This window comes from Ruditapes philippinarum, unplaced genomic scaffold (genome assembly GCF_026571515.1).
Source record: "Ruditapes philippinarum isolate M1 unplaced genomic scaffold, ASM2657151v2 ctg6023_1_1_1_1, whole genome shotgun sequence".
Classification (NCBI taxonomy): Eukaryota; Metazoa; Mollusca; class Bivalvia; order Venerida; family Veneridae; genus Ruditapes; species Ruditapes philippinarum.
This window is the reverse complement of record NW_026856045.1, coordinates 106,626-130,206: the sequence shown is the minus strand read 5'-3', so window position 1 is coordinate 130,206 and position 23,581 is coordinate 106,626. Positions and strand designations below refer to the sequence as shown.

Genomic DNA, 23,581 nt, shown 5'->3' with positions numbered 1-23,581 from the left:
CTAAAGCTAAAAATAGAAATACCTTTTAACGTCTTGTTCTACAGAACTAATTGATGGATGATCACCAAACTTTGTCTGTAGCATTCTTATGTACGCTTTTATCAAGTTTGTTCATATTAATTTGATTGGCCCCTTCTAGGGGCCACTAAAGCCAAAAATAGAAAATTCTGTAAACATCATTTCCTACTGAATTAATTGATAGATGATCACCAAACTTTGTAGCATTATTAGGCAGTCTTTTATCAAGTTTGCTCATATTAATTTGATTGGCTCAAATTAAATATCAGAAAATATTGACAATGGATAATTTTTGAAAAGCAGTTGTTTCTGGTGAGCGACTCAGGGCCATTATGGCCCTCTTGTTAATGCTGAAGTTCGCTCTATAATGTGATAATATACTATACAGACTGACTTACCAAACAGGTTCTTATATCCTACATCTGAACTTACTACATGTATGTTACCATAAATGGTAATAGCCTATTCAATGACATAAATCAATAGGCCAAGATGGTTTACCCAGGAAATGAGATCTTACATAAACCAAAAAGTTGGGCATTCACTTAGTGAATAAGGTTTATCATAAACCAATACATTGGGCATTCACCCAGTGAATGAGGTTGAACATAAAACAAACAATTGGGCATTCACTCAGTGAACAAGTTTTAAAATAAACCAATAACTTGGACATTTACTCAGTGAATGGGGTTTAACATAAACCAATAAGTTGGGCATTCACTCAGTGAACAAGGTTTAAAATAAACCAATAAGTTGGGCATTCACTCAGTGAAAAAGGTTTAAAATAAACCAATAAGTTGGGCATTCACTCAGTGAACAAGGTTTAAAATAAACCAATAAGTTGGGCATTCACTCAGTGAAAAAGGTTTAAAATAAACCAATAAGTTGGGCATTCACCCAGTGAATGGGGTTTAACACAAACCAAAAACTTAGGCATTCATTCAGTGAATGGGGTTTAACATATACTAATAAATAGGGCATTGACCCAGTGAATGAGATACTTTTAACATAAAGCAGCAAGATGATCATTTGAAATATTTGTCGATTCCAGTGGTGCTTATCGTCTGACTTTTTCCTAAGATGCTTGTAGAGATTGTGACACATATCTATGTTAAATGTTGCCTAACAGAGTAATTTCTGCAATCATAACGGGAAAAGTAAAAGAGCTACAATGGAAAGTTATATACCATTGGAATAGGCAACTATATACCTAAAACATGGTTTTAATACCTAAAAATAAAAGATAAAACAAAAATTAGCAAACACCGTTAGCGATGAAGAAATGTTACGTAAACATTTATAATGTGATCACCCACACTTTAAAATGTACGTTACCGAAGCATAACGAAACGTCCCTGGCTTTTATGTGTTTATTAAATTGGATTAAGAAATATTCTTGTACTTTCTGTTTCGATTTCAATGTTGATTGAGGATTATAATCAATTCTGGAACATAAAGATTCCATATTTTGAACAATTTACAGGTACATTTGCTTATTGTTTTATCTGCTAGTATATTGACAGATTACATGTTATTTCAGCACCTAATAAATGGGTATTAAGTACGTGTTTTATCTGTTTGTAGATTAATAGCAATAGATTACATAATGGTATTTGAACACATTCAGGTTTTAACGTAAACACCTATTACTTCAATAGTGGCATTTACATATATTTACGACTAATAGATGGATTATAATAAAAAAGAAGTTTTAAAATACCATTGAAATGTCAACTTTACAAATCGTTAACATTTACCGTGTTCTTGATGACAAAAAAATCGGTATTCGGCATTCTACCTGTTTTGACATTTACCATACTTTTACAATTTTAACACTTTGCCACTTAGTAAGATCAGTATACACATTATCTGTGTTTGACACTGCTATCTTTGTAAGGGGGTGTCCGTGTCCGAGTGGTTAAAGGCGTTTGTCACGGTATGGATTCGAATCCCACGAGTCACTAGATTTTTTCATGTGAAGAAGCTATAGAACCTCGATGGCTCTACTTAAGTGTCCGTTCGTGCCTGAAATAATGCGTGGAGGGACGCCCGAGGTCTTCCATAACCAGTGCAGTTGGAGAGCTGCATTGTGAACTTTACAGTGGTGCTGTGACGTAAAGTCCATCACAAAAATCTTTGTTAACATCTTTCACAATTCTGTAGCGATATCTGCCACGTTTTCAGTGTAACATTGCTACCTTCCCGGTGTTAATAGTTTTTCACTTTCTCAGTGTTAACATTTACGTTTTTAGAGATTACATTTCCCCGCTTGCTCGGAAATAAGAAATGGTTATATAACGTAAACTTGACGGAAACTTGGTTCTTATTTTATCATGGAAGTTACGGATGGATTGACTGAAAAACAAGACAACTATAATTTAGTCCTAAAAATTAGGCACTAGGAAAGGATAACGTCGCCCTAGTGCAGTAACGGGTTTACTCCTATTGAATTGTATATAAGGATTTAAACCTTACTGCACTAAGGTGCCGATAAATGCTTTAAAATAGTCAAGTAAGTCAACATATGCATATATAATGACGAAACAGATACATACTTGTCTATATATTAGAAACAAGTAGGAAATAATGTTTATTTACAAAACACCATGAAGTGCATCAAATATTGCATGCATAATTATGCACATCACATTGAAAATGAAGAAGAATAACCCTGTAAGGCATATTTGACAATCAACAGCAGTTACTTCCCTTGACAAAGAGAAAAATGACCTTAACATATATTTTGCGAAGTAGCGGAGCAAAAACACCTTATTAGCGGGGCCGCGGGGCAAAGTTAAATAAAACTTCGCCCTGCGCATCCGCTATTTATCGTGTTTTCGTTCCTCGCCCGCCGTTTTATTTCTTAAATCACGCTTCACGTCCCCGCAGGGCAAAGTTTAATTTAAATATAAATTTAAAATACCTTCAACAATCAATGGTTCGGAACTTAATCATAAAATCATATTCTCTGTTCCTCATCCAAAAATAGAATCAGGCTTATATTCAATAACCATACATTAACCCATTACGCGATATACACGCCTTTTAACGCCTTTTTCACCCCCCCTTTTTTTTGGTGTCTCAAATGCTGAAAAAATGCCTTATTTAGGCCCCAAACACTTGTATTTGATTGAGAAATGTTGTTTAAAAAAGTGACCACTTTTTCGGCGCGGGCCCCAACCAAAACATACATCAGGAGGTTGCCAGAAGGGGGATGTGCCCCCTTCTATTTGGGGGTTTTGAAGGGGGCGGCAGTCCCCCTCATCGCCAAGAAAATTTCGGACTTGTGAGAGGCTAAAAATGACCCCAGATCGATCATAAGGTAACGTGTAACCAACGCTAAAAAGCATTTGATTCTATCTCAATCCATTGAGAAGTTGCAGCACTTTGAAATCAATTTTGAAGGAAAAAATCAACGCAAAATAGTGATTTTTGGCAATTTTGAGATGTCCCCCCGTTGCCATGGTAACAGGAAATTTAAGCGTGAGCATGTTGTTGCAAATGCAATGGTCCAGTCAATACTTGTGCCAAGTTTGATTAGTATTGAAGCAGTTTTTATAGTTTTATAGCAATTTGAACTTGTAACGGGAGACTTTTCAATGAAAACAGCCATTATTCACAAAATGCTCATGAAGTAATGGGTTAAAGACAATTAACTGCGCTTGAGCAAATGAATATAATTTACGCATGCGCAGTTATTACAAGGTATAGTATCATATTCACTGGCTGAATTTTCCCTATCTATTTTTAAAAATGGAATCAGACTCATTATTCAATGACAATTAAGCAAAGACTATTTTTGCTTTTTGGCATATTTCTCAATTAGAAAATCTACTTACTCCACAATAATAGGTAAAAGTTACCCGCAATGATAAGCACATTGATATTGTAACATCTTATTGTAACGTCTTAAGTACTGGTTATCAATTTAGTTTTACTATAATTTCAGGGCATTTAGAATTCAATTAAATATGTCAAAAACTATCAAAGAAATCATTTTGGAGGAATTTCTGACATGTAGTATTTGTATGGAAGAATTTCAAGAGCCGAAGGTACTAAAATGTCTTCATACATTCTGTGAAGACTGTATACAAGTCACTATACAACACCAAATTATGACGTCACATTCGGAGATTTGGTGTCCTGTATGTCGGACTAGAATTGACGTTGATTCAAATGGTGACTATAACCTTCAAACTAATTTTCCAGTAAAGAATTTACTGGGAATTATAAAGGTAATTAATCTAACGATATCTGAACTAGTAGTTTTCAAACCAACTATCCATTTTGTACGGCGGCTCAAAGGTGACATAGTGTGTTTTTATTTATCCCGTGCGCACGAGATACTATGTCGTGGCCACGAGTTACTAAGTCGCGGCCACGAGTAACAAAGTTGTGGCCGCGAGATAGCTAAGTCGTGGCAACGAGATACTATGCCGTGGCCATGAGTTACTAAGTCGTGGCCACGAGATAGCTAAGTCGTGGCAACAAAATACTATGTAGTGACCACGAGTTACTAAGTCGTGGTCACGAGATAGCTAAGTCGTGGTCACGAGATAATTAAGTCGTTGGCATGAGATACTATGTCGTGGCCACGAGTTACTAAGTCGTGGGAACGAGATAACTAAGTCGTGCGCACGAGATAAATAACCAACCAGAATACACTATATATATTATGAATTTATTAAACTTAACAACTTACTTTTACATGCAACATTAATCTTTGAAAATACTGAAGATATTCACTTTGAACTTGTCTTTAGGATCATATTAGAAAGTCACCTTCCAAGGCCCACCAGACAATAATTTTGACTATAGCAAATTGACAATTTTGTGATCGAATTGGTCAGTTTGTTCGTACTACGGCCTGTTAACCTTGTTTTTACGATAACATGATTATGATATTATTATTTCTTGATACATGTATAATGTGTTGATGGCAGTTTTATTTAATATATATTTATAGGGTTTACCGACAAATGAAATATTTGCAGGATTATACAAAGCACAAGTTGGATATAATCTCAATATGGCTCATGTTGTCGCCATTTCGGTATGTATATTTCTGAACTTCTGAAATCAACATTGTTGGTTGTACGGGGTGGCCATCCCACGTGGACTATAACATCAGAATTTCAGAAATCATCTTAAGTGACCTTGACCCTGCATATATTAAACAAATTCACAACAGTAGTCATGATAAATATGACCATTTGTGTTTCAGTCCCTCAATAAATGATGACTAAATGGTCCGAATACACATTTTCATATTTTTATCTGAACGTTGACCCCTTCATGTGACCTTGACCACAAAGACCTAAATTTTGCAATTGTGTACATTTGTGCCATGTTATATTGAAATCCCTCCATGCATGAAGAAGAAGCGTTTTTCAATGACCTCTAAGTGTGACCTTGACCTTTGACCTAGAGACCTGATTCATGTGCGCTACACGACTTCTCATAGTTATGTACATCATTAAAATTACTCTATGTGGATCGGAAATATGCTCCGGACAATATTTTGACGCCGCCCGCCCATCAGACCGTCCGCCAGGGGGAACTATGATAAGACCTAAGATCCATTTTTCAAAAGGGCGTATAAAAAGGACTAAAGCTGTGGAAAACATATACGTGTTTCTTTCCTCTGTACCCATACTCGTATATAAAGACACATTACAAACTAGCTATACATAAAAATGAAGTGTTTTTGTAGCTTAGTATTTATCGACTTTTACTTAATGGTTTATTTAGGAGGCGAATCAGTGTGTGTACCTTAAAGCTAGTGTCGACGATCTTCGCTTTGCTGTCATTGAATTACGTCGCCAGATAGAGCAGGTTAATATATTTTATATAATTAATGTATAAAAAAACCATTCAGTTTGTGTTGTAATAACCAACCAGGTACCCTCCTTTTTATTTCTTTAAAAACGTATGATGTGTTCATGCTGGTGATAGTGGGGTTTGCGGTAGTTTTACCCATGCCGATTTTTTTTTCACTCCTGCCAGATGAGTCGAGTACTCCAAAATGATGTATTTTTATCGCATTGTATGAAGTAAATTCATCCGCAACTATAAGAATATAGATAGGGCGGAAATGATAATTTAAGCAGACCTTTATCAAAATATTATTCTATATATTCATATACATACCTGTGTTCAAATATTCAACGATTTTGCTAATTTAACACGTGTTATTCTAGTACAAAACTGATTTGGAAATAGAAAGAACCATCACGGCAAAACTGTCCGCACAAATGGTAACAAAGGACAACACGATTGTCCATTTAGAAAGAGCTGTTGATGATTTAACTTCAAAGGTAGGTAGACATGTTTGTACGATAAAAATGCAGGAAATATCGCCAGATTTTGCACTGAATAATTTATCATTTTTATTTCATTTAAAAAAAAAACAATATTATTCCGATATAGCAAATATCTAGGAAAAAGTGATAATTGAAATTTTGAACAATAAAAACTGTTTTGAAATTTGAAAAGAGATAACAACCCAGGGTTCAAAAGATGAAATTCTTTACAAGTAAAAAATGCATCAATCAGAAAATCAATTGTGTCTGTTCTAAAAATAGATAAATTGAACGGTATAGCCTACTCTCAGAAGCATACCGTTTTTGTTTTGTTTTTGTTTTGTTTTTGTGTTTTTTTTTTTGTTTTATTTAATGATGCTGCACCTTTTTTTTTATTATTTTCGTATCCAGGCGCAAAAGGAAGACCCCGAGAAAACTGTGCATGATTTGGCGAAGTCATCATGTGTTGTTCAAATAGTACATAGATGCGCAACATGTATTGAAGGTTTTTGCAGATGTTTTTCCAGATTACTTCAGGTGTGTCAAAAATGTACTATTTAATTTTAATTGTTACTGTAGACAACGATTTCAGTGTTTGTGTCATTCGTCCTTAAAAATAGTTCAAATGTTCTTATTCTGCCGCTTTTTAACAAACTATTTTTTTCGGGGAGGAACAAAAGGTTCATGTTTTAGCTGATCTACTTAATTTTAAAGTAATCGCGTTAAAGCAATTTTACGTTTTTGAAATTTCATTTTGTAAATAAATGTCAAATGAATAAAGGTGACATGTTTAGTAAATAAATTAGGTACCAAAATTGAGCTATTTTTGAAGTTAAAGGGAGACCCCTGACGTTTTCTCCGATTTGTTCACCATTTGATGGTCTTGACCCATAATTTGTACGTAGAATTTCAGATTATTCGCTCAATCCTTTTTTTAAAATTAATCATTTTACTTCTTAAAAATGACTAAACACTTAAAGCTCAAACAGGAATAGCACAGAAAGATTCGAGTACATATATCTTTCTTTAATATCTTGTGCATACCTTGCCATTTTAAGTGCCAATTTTTTTCTTTCATTTTTGGACCTGAGTTGAATTCCATTAACACATATATTTAAAAAATGATACTTTTGTTTCATAACTGAAGTAATGTCGAAGGCCCTATTGTTCATTTGTAATTATATTATAAATGCAATTTAGCTGACATGCAATTGAATTCGCTCGTACATATAATTTTACAGACAAGTTTCGGCTGGCTGAAAAGAGGAAGAAATACGAAAGGAATAAAAGGCACTTAGCTCTGTTGATAGTTTTATGATAGACACGAACACGACACGCTATCAAGCAAAACATTTTTTATACATTTTTGTGCAACAAACTTGCCTTTCAATCTACAAACTGGCAATCATACTGGATATAACTTCTGAGGAAATGTCTTCTACATGTAGATGACCTCACCTACATACATGTCTATATGGAATCTTTTGAAATCTACAAAACCACTGTCCGGTTAGCTCAATACGTAGAGCGTTGGTATGTGAATCGGACGGCCCGTTTTGTTTACCGAACGGCGCAGGTCACTTTCGTTGTGATTTATCATTAAATCTTTTATCATGTCTAATATGACATTTATAGACAGATATATGCTGATAAGGTCTGCAATTTCAAGGAAAACACATTTTAAGTGATACAGATAAGTCATGGCTTTTTGTCCACCAAGCCAGATATGACAAGGATTGTAGCAAAAACCTGTTATAATATTTTAAAGCATGATATAACCAATACAGTGAACATAATGGTTAGTTTAAAATTGTATTAACATTCTAATCCAAAAGTAATTATAACATACTTCTCAGTTATTATGTAATTGTTTATCTAGCTTTTTTATACTTTTAGACGATTTTTAGAAGATTGTTCATGATAACTAATCGCTTGGATAACCACTGCCAACCAGACAAAAATAAGCAGCTGTTACACATAATATTACACATTGTATGTAAATAAAAAGTCTCATATAATTCTGAGCTAAACGGTCAGTTGTATATTTCTCAAGTCTACTTCTGTTTACTAGGCATATTTAAATATTCTGGATAGGACAGAATTAAATTTAAAAAAAAAAACATTGTTAGCAACTTTAAATAGATTGCTTTTAGTGTACATGATTAATATTTTGTTAAGAATCTTCTACACACTGGTTAAAGCTGGTGTTATGTCTTTATACATGCTTATAAGTACTAGCTATTTATGTTTTTGAGATAGACACATTTAAGTACTTTCTTAGTATAACTTTTGTTATTAAATTATTTTTAACATTGTAAAATCTGAATTAATAGCTTATAAATAAGGGAGGTACATCTGTAGGTCATATACACTTTGTCAATGTATAGAATAAATAAAAATCTTTTAATATTTTCAAGGAATGGCTATACATTTTTCATGCTCTTTTTATCTATCACGCGTGTGTAAGTTACTATATGTAGGAAGTAAATAGAATATTTCATGTTGTATTCTTTATCTATATTTTCATTGTTAACAGTATGTATGTTAAGATCTATAGCTATATTTATGTACATTAAATGTCATGTGACTATTGTATAGTATATTTAAATTGTACAAATTGTAAGATGATGTACCATGTACAAATCTTGAATAAAATTTCTGTTCTGTTCTATAATAAAATTAAGAAATAAAATAAATCTATATCATCACAAATTCACCATCGTCAGTTCTATTCATATCAATTATAACTATCAATTCTAACATCATTAATATTATCAATATTATAATACTATATCTTAAAAGGCCAAATTTGCAAAAGAGAAATGTTTGAAATATCAAATATGTAGATAATAGTAAATGTCAAATAATAATTATTTAATCGGAAGATTATTTGGCTTTTTTAAAATATAAAGCAACAACATTTATAAGATTCTGTGTTTAAAAGTACATGTGTAAGTAGAATGCATTTTATTCATTTTTTCTGGATCTAGTGTCCTTATTCAGGGTGTAGAGTGTGGTTTTTCTAATGTCCCTCTCCATAATATTTATTTGTCCTCAGATTTGGTAACTGGGCCGGTGGCTGTAGGTATAAGATCTTTCTTACCCTTTAAAGGTGTTCATTTATTGCTAGGTAATGACTTAGCTGGAGATAAGGTAGTGGTTAATCCACTTGTAACTGACACTCCTTATGTGGATCAGATACCTGACCCCATTGAGCAGGAAATTCCTGACCTTTAGCCTTCATGTGCAGTTACTCGAGCTATGGCTAAGAAGGCCATTCAAGAAGACAATTATTGTTCAGATATTGACTTAGCTGATACTTTTATAGGTCAGTCTTTTGATAATGAAATAAATTTTTCTCTCACTCCTACTCTTCCTGAAACTCAGACAGATGCTTCAATATCTGACTTTTCTACACCCAGATCTAAAGATCAAGGTCATAACACGCTGTCAAGGTCACAGCTTATCCAGGAACAACAAAATTATCCTGAGATTTCAGTCCTTTTTCAAAAGGCTTTTAGTGAAGATGAAGCTTTACAAGTCCCTGTTTGTTATTATGAAAAGAATGGGATTTTATTGAGAAAATGGCGACCGCCCGATGTCCCTGCTGAAGAGGAGTGGACTGTAAATCACCAAATTGTGGTCCCTAAATCATATCGCAAGGAAATATTAAGCTTGGCTCATGAAACACCCATGGCAGGTCATTTAGGTGTTAATAAAACCTACCATAAAATTCTCAATCATTTTTATTGGCCTGGCCTTAAAGCAGATGTATCTAGGTACTGTAAATCTTGTCATACTTGTCAGATGGTTGGAAAACCTAACCAGTCAATACCTAAAGCTCATTTACAGCCTATTCCTGCATTTGATGAACCTTTTAGTAGAGTAATTATTGACTGTGTAGGACCATTACCAAAAACTAAATCAGGTTCTCAGTACTTATTAACTATTATGTGTGCTTCTACGCGCTTCCCTGAAGCTATTCCTTTAAGAAATATTAAAGCCAAAACTATTGTCAAGGCTCTTGTGAAGTTTTTCACATTTGTTGGTTTACCTAAATCAGTACAGTCTGATCAAGGGTCAAACTTTATGTCTGGTATTTTCCAGCAGGTCATGCATGAGTTAGGAATTACTCAATATAGGTCTTCAGCCTATCACCCTGAAAGTCAAGGTGCATTAGAAAGATTTCACCAGACTCTGAAAAATATGATAAGGTCATATTGTTTTGACACTGAAAAAGACTGGGATGAAGGCATCCATTTATTGTTATTTGCTGTAAGAGAATCTGTTCAGGAATCTCTTGGCTTCAGCCCTTTTGAATTAGTATTTGGTCACACTGTCCGAGGACCCTTAAAACTTCTTAAAGAGAAATTTCTGTCTGAAGATGACATATCTTTAAATTTGCTTCAGTATGTATCTGATTTTCGAAATAGATTGACTAATGCATGTGATTTAGCTAGGGTTAATTTAAAATCGACACAAAGTAAAATGAAATCAAGGTTAATGCTCATGAAAGAAGTTTTAACCCTGGTGATAGAGTACTTGCTCTTTTACCTATACCTGGAAAACCATTACAGGCAAGATACTTTGGTCCGTATACTATTGAAAAGAAAGTCAGTGACCTTAATTATATTATTAATACTCCTGGGAGGCGAAAGCAAAAACAAATGTGTCACATAAATATGTTAAAAGAATATTTTGACAGAGATAGCAAAATTAGTAAACCTATATCTTTTGTAAACTCTGTTCCACAAAATCAATGTTCAGTTGAATCTAATAGTTATGAAAATTTTGAAAAGTCTGATCCTGGTTCAGCAAAGCTTGAAAAACTCTGATATTCTGCAAAGTCTGGATGAAAAACTTGCTCACTTAGAACCGTCAAAACGAGATGAACTGAAACAGCTTATTTATGAATATGAACACTTACTTTCCTGATATCCACACGGACTGATAAACTACATCATGACGTCATTCTTGAAAACTCTGAACCAATAAAACAACATCCATATAGAACAATCCTGTAAAAAAAAGTACCTAAGACAAGAAGTTCAGTATTTATTAGATAATGATTTATTGAACCAAGTCAAGTAATTACAGCTCTCCATGTATTCTTGTACCGAAATCAATGGAACATATAGATGTGTACAGATTATCGTAAAGTGAACTACTGTAACAAAAACTGATTCATTTCCTATACCAAGAATTGATGACTTATTGAACAAATTGGAAAAGCAAAGTATGTAACAAAGTTGCTCTTCTAAAAGGATCTGGCAAGAATTCCAGTTACATGATTAGAGCTAAAGAAATATCAGCCTTTGTAACACCAGATGGCTTATATCAATATAAAGTCATGCCATTTGGTATGAAAAACTCACCAGCAACTTTTCAGAGACTTATAAACATGGTTATATCTGGTTTACACGGATGTGACGCATACATTGATGACGCAATCATCTACTCTGATGAATGGGAGGAACATCTCAAAACTATAAGAGCATTCTTCGACCGACTTAGTGATGCTAAATTGACAGTTAATCTTGCAAAAAGTGAATTTTGTCATGCAATTTTAACATTTTTAGGACATGTAGTGGGACAGGGTAAAGTTAAACCAATAGAAGCTAAGGTCAAAGCTATCTCTGAATTTCCTGTGCCTACTTGTAAAAGACAACTGATGCGATTTCTTGGTATGGCAGGGTATTATCGTAAATTTTGTAATAATTTTTCGGTTATTGCAGAACCATTGACAAATTTGCTAAAGAAAAGAAACAAATTCAATTGGAATGACAAGTGTCAAATGGCATACTTAAGAGTGCACCAGTTCTCTTGGCACCAGATTTTAATAAAAACTTTAAGTTAGCTGTAGATGCTAGTGACATAGGTGCTGGAAGTGTATTGATCCAAGAAGACAACAATGGTGTTGACCATCCTGTTTGTTACTTTTCTAAAAAGTTTAATGAACATCAGAAAAATTACTCTACTATAGAGAAAGAGTGCCTTGCTCTTATTCTTGCTATTCAGCATTTTGAAGTTTATCTAACTTCTTCAAAGTTGCCTGTTGTTGTCTTTAGTGATCACAATCCCCTCACTTTCTTGCATAAACTTAAAAACAAAAATCAAAGGTTGTTGAGGTGGAGCTTATTTTTGCAAGAATATAGTCTTGACATTAGACACATTAAAGGGAAAGATAATTTGATCCCTGATGCACTTTCACGTGTCTAAAACTGTTATTTGCAGTATTTTAAATTTAACATTTATATGATATGATTGGTTATTTTTTTGTTGTTGTTTGCTATTGTTTGTAATACACATATATATGAATGTATAAAATTGTTTTACATTTCTCCTATGTTATTTGTAAGTTACATTGTTTGAATTTATGTAAAAGAAATATTCATTTCATTCATATTTCTTTTTCTTGAAGAGGGGAAGTGTTATGTATGCAACATATTACATGTATATAATTTATATCTGACCAGTTGGTATTTCCAATATTATCATTGTTCTATTTTTAGAACATTAACTACATGTATGTACTAGAACTTTCTTAACTGTTGTAGAAAACTCATGCATTATATTTAGATAGAAACTTCTGGAATGTTCTTTATTGTTGAAGTTGCTAGATTATGATTACTTTAGAACATAATAGACCTTTCTGGAATTTTCTTAGTTAATATATATAAAGTGACATTTTTCATTACTTTTACCCTTTTAAGTCATCAGTGATCTTTGAAGTCATCAGTTACCTTTTAAGTCATTAATATATTTGGAGTATTATTCAACTTGGATATTAAGTGATTTATTGGAGCTTGGATTATTTTAAAATAGTTAAATTTATTCTTGTGAATTTTATTGTGGGAATTTATTCTAAAGTGTTCTTGGATTTAACTGTGCTATTCAAAAAGGGATCATTCCAGGATCAGACTAGACATTAGATTTTACATTTATATTTGGACTTCAGGTATTTGTACACATAATTTGTTATTTTGATTTTCTTTATTAATTTTTATGTAATAAATTTGTTATTGTTACAAGTTTGTTGCTGGCTTTTCTTTCTCGTTACGCCTGGCTCGTAACAATATTAACGCCGTAGTACGGATTTTGTACCGTGAAAGATGGGAAATATTCATCCAAATAATTCCGATAATTTCTACTTTCGCTTTCTTTTCAGAATTTCACTAAAGTTTATCAGTTAATTGCAGCTAATTACTCAGATGTCATGAAGTAACAAATATGATAGTTTATTAACTCATCTAAACACCTCTTATTTATCATGTATTTTTTTCCCAAATATTTGCAAATATAGAAGAAAAAAAAGTTAAATTTTCCGTGGAGTTGTTTTCAAAAAATGACAATGCCCAAAATTTAACTGTACAAGATAGAACATGAAATACAAATGTGATAAATTGTAAGTGAAAAGAAAAGTGAAACAAATGACTTGATGGTTAAGAGAGATGACACACTAACTTTTAGCTGAAAGTAATGGAGAGGACCAGGTGTCATCCGTATTCTAGGGGGCGAGAAAATCAAAATGAAAGAGACAAAATGCAGGATGCTGCTGTATCAGGGTCAACAATTTGGAACTGTGTCAACAGTGTCCAGGTTAGTTTTTGTATGCATATGCAAGCTAAATATGTTTTTGCTTTGCTTTTATATTGGAAGTTTTTATTTTTTTTTATTTTTTTTATTTTTTTTGTAAATACAAATTGAATAGATCAATACATATTCATGTATATACATGTACATTGTAACTGTTCCTAGTTTAGTCTCAATATTTTGACTGCGAGTCTGACTGTTTTTACAATCTGATCTTACGTTATATGATATCAGTCTCTACAAGGGTTACACCATCGTTTCAAAAATAAAAAAGCTCTGGCGCACAATTTGTTTAGTCAAAATAATTATATAGATGTGCCAAAGCTGATTCTGATATATTTTTTTTCTTGGTCAGAATCTCCCTTCTAGAGGGGAGATATTGCCCATACACAACATAGCACAATAACTCATTGCATAGTACGTCATTTAGTTGGACTTACAATATGTTAGGCTTTTCCTAACTGAAGCACAGTTGGTGCTTAACATTATATGATCAATATAGTTCTATATAAACTTTGCTCGTGTTTCTGTTCTGATGCATCAGATCTTTAAATCAACACATTAACATGTTCTTATTACTTAAGAAATCCCAAAAAGACTGTCCAAAAGTTCTTACATGGAATCAGTATCAAAATGTTTACTCTCATTTTATAAAAAAAAAAGTTTTCACAAATGAAACTATTAAAGTATTTGGGTAATGCTTTCATTATTTTAGATGCTGTTTTCAACAATGAAGGAATCCATGCTTGACATACTCACACCTTCCTGGTTGTCAGACTTTCTGACTCGCCTCCATATATCCTCCAATATAGAGACTCAACCAGAAACCTGTTGTCCTGAGGTAAGCTCCACAATTACGCAATTCTTCAGGTTCATTTATGAAGTTTTTCTTAAAGGAGCTTCACTATGGTTAAAAAGCCCTGAACATCAAATTTGAAATTCTTGCATAGATTAAGTGAAACATTGAAAATGGAAAATCTGCAAATATATAAAGAAATATATTTGGAGTTAAATTGAAAATGAACAGTTTAAGCATCAATTTTAGCCAGGGTTGTGTGAACAGCATTGTAAGTTGCCGCAAAACAGTGAAATATTTTGACTTGTGTCGTTAGTTACGGCCACTGATTTAGTAAAAATTATCATATTTTGACATGAGATATGGTCCAGATATATTTTTGTGACAAAACTGTGGCATGTGGGGGTATTGGTATCCCTTGGATACATTTCTAGCTACATGTTAATTAATATGTTAGTTAGTTATTGAAACAATTTCAATTTGATTCACTCTCCAACTTGCAGCTCTTCTTTGTAAATTATTCAGAGTCCATTATGTCTATCATTTCACTCATATTACATGGAACAATTTCTTACATAAATTTAAAAAAATATCATTTCAGAGTGGAATGCAAGCTGTAGTTAATCAAACAGAAGACCAGCTGAGAAGAAGTGAAATATTACTTATTCAAGATGAAAAGTCAGAGTCACCTGATGATATTAATACAATAAGTGATGATAAAGGTCAGGGTCAAGGTCATTTGAGGTCACTGCTGCATCATAAGGAGGTCAAGGCAAATCACTCCTGTACAGGTAGGTTTATTATCACAGTCACAACAATTAGGATTTAACTCTGTTGAAGAAGTACCTCTAGAGGCTTGCAGAAATTATGATCACAAAATAGACAAATATCTTTTTTTTTTCACTGATTCTTACATTTTCAGAACAACAATATAGGACCTGCGATTTTAATCCAGAGGCCAGTAGCAGAGTGTGTGTTACTAGGCAACATCAGATGTGTGGTAAAATGTCTAGTGAGTTAAAAAGAAAGATTGAAATTGATAAAGAAAATAATATGTTATTGAAGAGGCAGAAAACAACAGGAGGCAGAAATGTAAGTCTGTTTTAATTTTAATATCATATACAGACTGGTTTAAACAATATTTATTTAACCTCAATTGTGAAAACCAAGGTCTTGCAACTTAATTAATCACTTTTGAATTCGCTTCCTGGAACCAGTACTGATGTCATATGAAGAAAAACATGGTCCTGACCGATAACTGGCTTGACCCCCATGATCCCTGGGTTGACAGGCAAACACCTTTACTGTTAGGCCACCACTCCCCTTATACAAGGACTGTTAACCAGTATCTTGCTGGAACCAATTAGCATTTATCACTTAGTTTAGACCCAGGCCAGCCTGAACGTTCCTATAGTTTTACCAGGCTGTTTACTGTTGGCAAACTAACACTGACTTTTTATGTTGATATTTCCAACAGTTTAAAAAAATTGAAGATGGAAATGTACATTTAAGAAATTAGCATCTTATGGGTTAAAAAGAAAATAGGGAGGTGGGACTTTTTTATAGGCCTCCATTTTATTTGAATACATGTTCCAAAATTGACACACCTATAATCAATATAGAATCTGTTCATCCAACACTTTCAGTACTGGTGAAAGCATAATTGAATCATTTTTATACAACTATCCTTTAACTTAACAAAGGATAGTTCCAAATTTATAGCAAAAAAGTCCACTTACTTTACCAAATCACCAGGGTAATATTAAAAAATATAAGGTCCTTTATTTGTTTAATGAATTTGGACTTTGAACTCCTTTTATAGATTGTTTGTTTCTGGCTTTTACACTGATTTAAATAGATAATTGATCATAGATCATAATCATTTACCTTTCCTAGATAACTAACCTGTAATTACAAGTGGTTGACTACAGTAAAAACCGGACCCTTTGAAAACCGGAATCCTCTGAAAACCGGACCATTTTAAAATTCCCGTAAATTCTCCTTATATGTTCATTGAAAAAAATCCTCTGAATACCGGAACCTCTAAATTCCGAAAATCGGACAATTTTCTATGGTTTCTAATGCTAAACATGCATAAAAAATCCTCTGAAAACCGGACAGCAATTTTAAGTGTCAACTGTCTATGTAGATTAAAACATAATCTCAACTGGTGACAAGTTCAATTACCAGTTAATGATCACCTTCTTTTTATCTCTGCAGGTGTGAAAACATTTGTCAGTGTGTGTTAATTTCTTATTGGCAATTAAATTGAAGCTCTTCCATCATAATTGTGTCTTTCCCTGTATAGGCATGGTTTTTCAAAATGTTGTAAATTTGTTGTGTGATTTTTTTAATATAAAATATCTAGCAGTATTGAGAAATTTTTGTTAAATGATTCCTGTTTTGCTTAAAATTTTGACCTTGAAGTTATCCTTGTTTGAATATTAATTAGACTATATATGCAAAATATTAATACTAAATTCCATTAATTACATATTTCAAAAGCCAATTAAAAAGATATCTTTCAGACAATATGTTGTTTTAATTTCTGATTTTCTGAACTATATACATTGAACATGGATTTGCATAATAAAATTACTTAAGACATTTATTGCAAAAAAAAATATGACCAAGAAAAAAGTGCTGAAAAGTAAATACAAAATGATTGAACAAAGTCATTGTTCAAACACATCATAATAATCAATAATGTATAAAACCTCTGAAAACCGGAATCCTCTAAAAACCAGACTTTTGGTCAAGTCCGGACAGGGTCCGGTTTTCAGAGTTTTTACTGTACTAATCCCACATGATTTCTGAATTAGCTGTGAAAGGCAAATGATCATTTGTCTCAATGTACAAGGTCAGTTGTCATACTAGATTTCTAATCCAATGCTCTACCTGAATTGTTGTGGTTGGGCCTTTATAGTTTCATATAAGCTCAGAAATTCAGGTACAAAAATTTCAGGATAACCTAAAAGTCTGTGTAAAGTCTTTATAGATTTTATGGCTGTTCTAGTTTTGCCACAGCTCGTTTAGTAGGCTACCTGTAGTTGCATTTACATCATATACATAATAATGACTTCTAACAAAATATACAGGAGAGAAATAACAAATGTATTTGATACTTTATAGCACTTTAAATTACAGTTAAACATGCGTTAAGGACCACCTGTGAATATAGATTGGCCATTGTTCAACAGCCCCTAATTGATAAAAAAAACATTGTACATTGTTACCTCTAAATAAAGCTATCCTGTCAATAAGGGCCATGTTCAGTCTCTCCCATGGATGTCCTTTATTTAGAGGTTTATCTGTAACATAACTTGGGTAGACAGACGTTTCACTATTGAGACGGTTCACACCAAGACGGTTCACACCAAGACGGTTCACTCCCAAATGGGAGTGAAACGACTTGAAGACGTTTCACTCCCTTTTTATACCAAAATTATTTTGATACTTATGATATACTTTGGTCTTTTTCAATATTTGTCATGTTTAATCATTTTTTGTGACTAAAATTCATTATTATATAAACAAAACTTATGGAGAAGTTTCTGTGTTTAAATTGGCTATTGTCAAAAAATATTTTAATGGTCCAATAAACAACTGATTAGTAAACTGTTGATACTTAGTGCAGTGTTTATACAACTGTGTCAAATAGTGGTGTCAAACTGTAGTGGATAGTCTCAGTGTTTATACAATTAATTAGGCGATGGGATAACACCACAATTACTTAGGTTTGTTTAAGGTGACAACGGAGTCAATTATCTCTGAAAATACCTAAAATGAGATTTTTTGCTAAGAAGATTTATCAACCTTTTCTGAACACATTTGTGATTTAATTTTGGAAGCAGTTAGTCCAAAAAATGTGTTTTTAAACGTTTTAAAACGGAACCTATACTATTTGTATCTGCTATTCGCGTAACCTGTCAATTATCGATAACGCTCCGCCCCCTGTTGAGGCATCAATGAGGGAAATCGGTAGTTCCATATATCCGTGAATTACAGGTCCATACTGGTCCATACTTCTCGTAATACATGTATCGTACAACTAACGTACATCTTTTATGAATATCTCAACATTTAGCCTTTTTTATAAATTAAGAAATTGTCGGCCAATGTACGTAACATAATGTATGAAACATAAATAATTAAGCATAGCGGCAAATCGCACGACCACGGGGTTGATTAAAAATGTAGTTGCTAAAATATCCATAATGTGTGAAAAATAATTTGTCTGTCCCGTTAATCTGATAGATATTACGTTGAGTTGATAGACTTTTGTACGGATTCAAGGGCTTACTTTACATTCAACCTCGTTTTCTAACAATGTCAAGTAAAACAACAACAAAAACAGACAACATTTTATATGTGAACGCCTATGTGACTTGTGGAAAGGTGTCCCTGACAAATTTCTAAACCATTTAGATTGTCTAAGGATGATTATTTCTCTATAAATAAAAAAAAAGATATTAAAATATATTCTCAGTGAAAATAAATTCTTCGCCAGTAAATCGGACACAGTACTAATAAATCTGGGACAAAGTATGAAATTTATTGTCTATCCCGGTAGAAACTGGATCTCTATGCCGTGCATAGATGATATTCATAATAGAAGTCAAGAAGGCCAGATCATAATGATCTAGTAATACCTTTTATTTCTATTAAAATATGTGAAGCATTATCAATTTGGTGGAAAAAATATATAATATCCCGTGCTTATTTGTACATCTACCATGGACTTTAAAAGACTGTCACAAGCTTAGTTTTTTTGTTATTTTATTTTATATTTTAACGGAATTTCATACACGAATACACAGGCAGAGTGATACTGGTATAATACAATAATAATGCTAATGAGAATAATAATAATAAACTTCAAAAAGGAAACAATTAAATACCCCGCTAGCGGTGCGCAAATGCGTTCCATTTCCCCCCACTGAGTGCCTCAAATTTTACCGATAGTCACGTGACATGTGAGATAGATACCAGACGATCAGTAAATCACGTTAAGAATTGAAGAAATTTCAGCTATAAACTGATATTAATCAGCAGCTTTTTAATTGGTCAGATGTCACTGGGTCATAAATGTTGTTAGAGTATGTTACCGCAACTTGTGACCCTCTCTGGTGCGATATTTGTGTATTATGCAATTATTTAGCGTGAAACGTAGGGGTCCGAGAGAGAACAGCCGATTTATGACACTTCGTTTGATGCGGGTCGGACTAACTTTGAATCGGCATAACTTCTTTAATAATCAAGCAATTAACATGCGGTTTAAAGCACATGAAAGGAAATTCATTTACGGAGGGAACCGTGTCAGGGATTTTTGTTTGCTCAATAGGCGACTTAATTATCTTTAATTACGTAATATGTATGGTGAAAAAAGTCGCATAAAATGTTTGACGTTACGTAATATTTTTTTGAGAAAAGATAGAAAAAATTTGAGACACGGTTCCCTAGATAATATAAGTATGGTTATTTTCAAAAAGTTTGATGACAAAAAATTAAAAAATGACTTTGATATGACGATTTAAAATTTTAGGATTTTTATTCAAAATCAATCATTTACAAAGGCATTTTTTTCAAATATGTTATTTTTTATGATAATCAACGACATTTAATGCACAAAGATTAAATAAATAACAATTATTACTAAAATAACTTTGTTTAAATGACATTAATGTGAGTACCACGGAAAGTGTCTGTTGTCACCTTAATGGCTACTGTTTAATAAATTGATGAAGAAAATAATTTTAAAAAATAATTTATCTTATACACATGTTTCGCATTTCATTGTTTAAGACTTACAAAAAATAATCATTATATAGTCAATATATTTAATATATTGATATTTTTTATTTTTTGAATAATATTAATTACTTTTCTGGTAGTGATTTCAATATTTAAACTGATACTTATAATATGTCTTTGTTATTCTATTTTTTTTTAAATTACTATATATAGAATTTTCTCATGTTGTTACACTTATAATAAAAGTGATATTTCAGAAATTTGTCTTTCATTTACACCTCTTATCACTCAACCCATAATTAAATGAGTAATCTTCTAATAATTTGTATTAACAATACCATTGAAATCAACAAAATGAAACATTAAAATGAATTTCCTTTTTACACTGTTTGATATTAATGAAATTAAAATTTTGTTAACTTTCCTTGTAAACATCTCTAAAAATTGGGAGTGAAACGTCCATACAATTGACAAAATGGGAGTGAAACGTCTAGGTGTGAACCGTCTTGGGAGTGAAACGTCTCAATAGTGAAACGTCTTGGGAGTGAAACGTCTGACATTCCATAACTTGTACATTTCTTTTATATTTTGATGTATGAAGTCAAGTGTGATAGAGCAGCGATGAAGGAAATGACTAGAATCTACCTCACTGATATGTACACCAGCAATAGTTCACAAGAGTTATTTTCCTTGCAAGAGGTAAGATATTTATGAAATTAGTACAGTTATAATGATTTATAAGTATTTGTATGAAAGTCAAATGACAGCTTTGGTAACATTTTGCTACCTTTATCACAAACTGTTACACTATCAGCACTAGGTATAAACATCTCACATTTTCTATATCTATTACAACAACAATATTAAGCACATGTTTGCTTTTTCTAAAGAAAGAAATAACTATTTATTTTTTAGGCATAATGTGTCTAAAGGAACTCCACTGAAATCTGAAAGTCTAAAAAAAAAACCATAAAATTTGAATTTCTTAGTAAGATCAACTTGGGCACTAATAAAACAGAAAGGCATATAAAATGAATAACTAAAATACTCGGAAATACATAAAAAATCATACTTTTTTCAACATTTTTCAAAATTAGAATAATAATAATATAATAATAATCATATTTTTGAAAAAAGCAGAGCAAGCAATTGATTGGAAATTTTCACACTGGTCTAGACCTATCTCAAAGTGATCTTGAAAAATGATTCCCCCTTTTAAAAAAACCTTTGTCAAGTCGCTTTAAGATAAATAGCAAATTTTGTGTGAAAGTGCTATGGATACAAATGTGAATATGGAATCAGATTTTAATATATCTTCAATGGAAAATGATTAATTTATTATCAAAGGCATATGATAAAAATTATTGAAGTGTTTAAAGGTTACTGTAAACAATCTATTGTATTATTGTAGAGGAAAAGTTACGATATATATATTATGTAATTATGTACAGGATATTGTGGAGAAGTTGCAAATACAAGAAAGACCAAGTCAGACAAGAGCCAGAGAGGTGTTGACAGATCTAGAATCAAGAAGAATTCTACATGCACTAAACAGAGATCACAAACCACTTTTTGTAAGCATTTATCATATAAGATTAAAACTTGTATATAGAAAATAATTCAAAATAACAAACTCAGAAATAATGAAAACTTTTAAGATTTTAAAAGGCCCATTGTGTCCAAGAAGTGCTTAATTTTCTTTTCTCAAATTTAAAGCTTACAGTTATAGGTGCAAAAATTAAACATTGGCCACTTACCTGAACTGTCTTTGCTTCCATTGCTTTTTGGTAATTCTGCAATGGTTGCATATTTTTGTATATGTTGTTTCAAAATATTCAATCCTTATTCACTTGATTTGAATCAAGGTAGCAAATATTTTAATTGACATTTGAATTGAATATTTGAATCCTTACCTGAAAAACATCCTTTAATTTGTATAAAATGAGGATCATTTTTGTTGTATTGAAGATGTTCATATATTTCCTTTCAAGTTTAAATGCCCTAACAACAGTTGGTTTACTTTTGGTATTTACAATAATTATGCTCTTATAATATATTTTAAATACAAACTTGTAAAATATTTTCATAAAATCCTGTGACACACTTTTCTCTCATTTAACATGTTTTATAGACAATCATCCCAGATCTCCAATTTGGTCCCAAAGCTCCGAAGTTAAAATACTTTGTACCGCCTTTTTCACATAAGAAAAATAAAGAGGCTGCTTCAGATGATACAAGAACAGAATCAGCTGATGTACTACCAACTACTAGCTTAGATGTAAGCCTTGTATAGTTACTGTGAATTCACTTAATTTTGTGGGCACAAAATTTTGTGGTTTTGTCACAAAGGACATTTTTCTGGGTTCTTAAATTTGTGGTTTGTCTGTATGTGTGAAAGGATTTAAAATTATGTTATGCAAAATAATCCTACAGCAGTCAAAATAAAACTTCCATGGATTTTATGCTCGTAAATTGATTTACCCATGAAGACCACGAAAGTTTGTGTCCTGCGAAAAATTGTGATTTTGCAGTAGAACATTTCTTATAATACTGCATGTTTGTATGTCAATTTTTCAGTGAACAAACCCAACATTTATAATATCCTTAAACATGACTCCTGCAGCTTTAAAGATTTTTTTTATTTCTTTTTCTCAAAGGAAAGGAGTCATGCATGCAGTTTTTATAATTTTTAGACATTTGACATTTGATATAGCCTTACTGCTTTGGTCATATAAGCTTACTAGGCATTTTGACCTTTTCAATGTCTTTTACTTTATAACTGATGATATTCTGTATTGCATATATAGTATATTACATTAACAGTATAGTATATTATAATATTGTTGTAATTCATGCTACACAACTTAATGCATTGGATATTAAATGTCACATTACACACTCTACTACATGGCATGTTATAATACATATTACACAACATATTTTATTATTGGGCATATAACACAGATTATTATATGGTATGTTATACACGTACATCAATTGACATATCACACAGCATTCAATATTACTGTATAATTGGATATTTCAGCATGTTGAAAAGTTACTGCAGATTTAAAATTTTCAGACATTTTGTTTAAGGAAGTATTAGCAATTTGTGCAA

General features: G+C 32.2%; 2 protein-coding genes across 2 annotated transcripts; both read left to right on the top strand.

Moving 5' to 3' along the window:
* Positions 1-1,342: 1,342 nt before the first annotated feature.
* On the top strand, positions 1,343-7,908 carry LOC132745231 (tripartite motif-containing protein 2-like). Its single transcript, XM_060734086.1, has 7 exons — positions 1,343-1,501; positions 3,968-4,253; positions 4,985-5,071; positions 5,770-5,853; positions 6,219-6,335; positions 6,732-6,857; positions 7,562-7,908. The coding sequence occupies exons 2-7, from the start codon at positions 3,990-3,992 to the stop codon at positions 7,616-7,618; spliced, it is 735 nt and encodes a 244-aa protein (XP_060590069.1). The 5' UTR covers positions 1,343-1,501; positions 3,968-3,989; the 3' UTR covers positions 7,619-7,908.
* Positions 7,909-13,466: 5,558 nt separating this feature from the next.
* LOC132745234 (uncharacterized) lies at positions 13,467-22,756 on the top strand. The gene is made up of 6 exons (XM_060734090.1): positions 13,467-13,919; positions 14,629-14,754; positions 15,311-15,500; positions 15,632-15,801; positions 21,915-22,037; positions 22,595-22,756. Exons 1-6 carry the CDS (start codon positions 13,800-13,802, stop codon positions 22,754-22,756), a joined length of 891 nt encoding a protein of 296 aa, XP_060590073.1. The 5' UTR covers positions 13,467-13,799.
* The last annotated feature ends 825 nt before the right edge of the window (positions 22,757-23,581 follow it).

Coding starts and splice junctions, on each gene's coding strand:
- LOC132745231 (XM_060734086.1), top strand. CDS start 3,990: ATGTCAAAAACTATCAAAGAAATCATTTTGGAGGAATTTCTGACATGT. Junction 6,336..6,731: donor TTGATGATTTAACTTCAAAG/GTAGGTAGACAT, acceptor TTTCGTATCCAG/GCGCAAAAGGAAGACCCCGA. Junction 6,858..7,561: donor GTTTTTCCAGATTACTTCAG/GTGTGTCAAAAA, acceptor ATAATTTTACAG/ACAAGTTTCGGCTGGCTGAA.
- LOC132745234 (XM_060734090.1), top strand. CDS start 13,800: ATGGAGAGGACCAGGTGTCATCCGTATTCTAGGGGGCGAGAAAATCAA. Junction 14,755..15,310: donor CAGAAACCTGTTGTCCTGAG/GTAAGCTCCACA, acceptor ATATCATTTCAG/AGTGGAATGCAAGCTGTAGT. Junction 15,501..15,631: donor GGCAAATCACTCCTGTACAG/GTAGGTTTATTA, acceptor TTACATTTTCAG/AACAACAATATAGGACCTGC.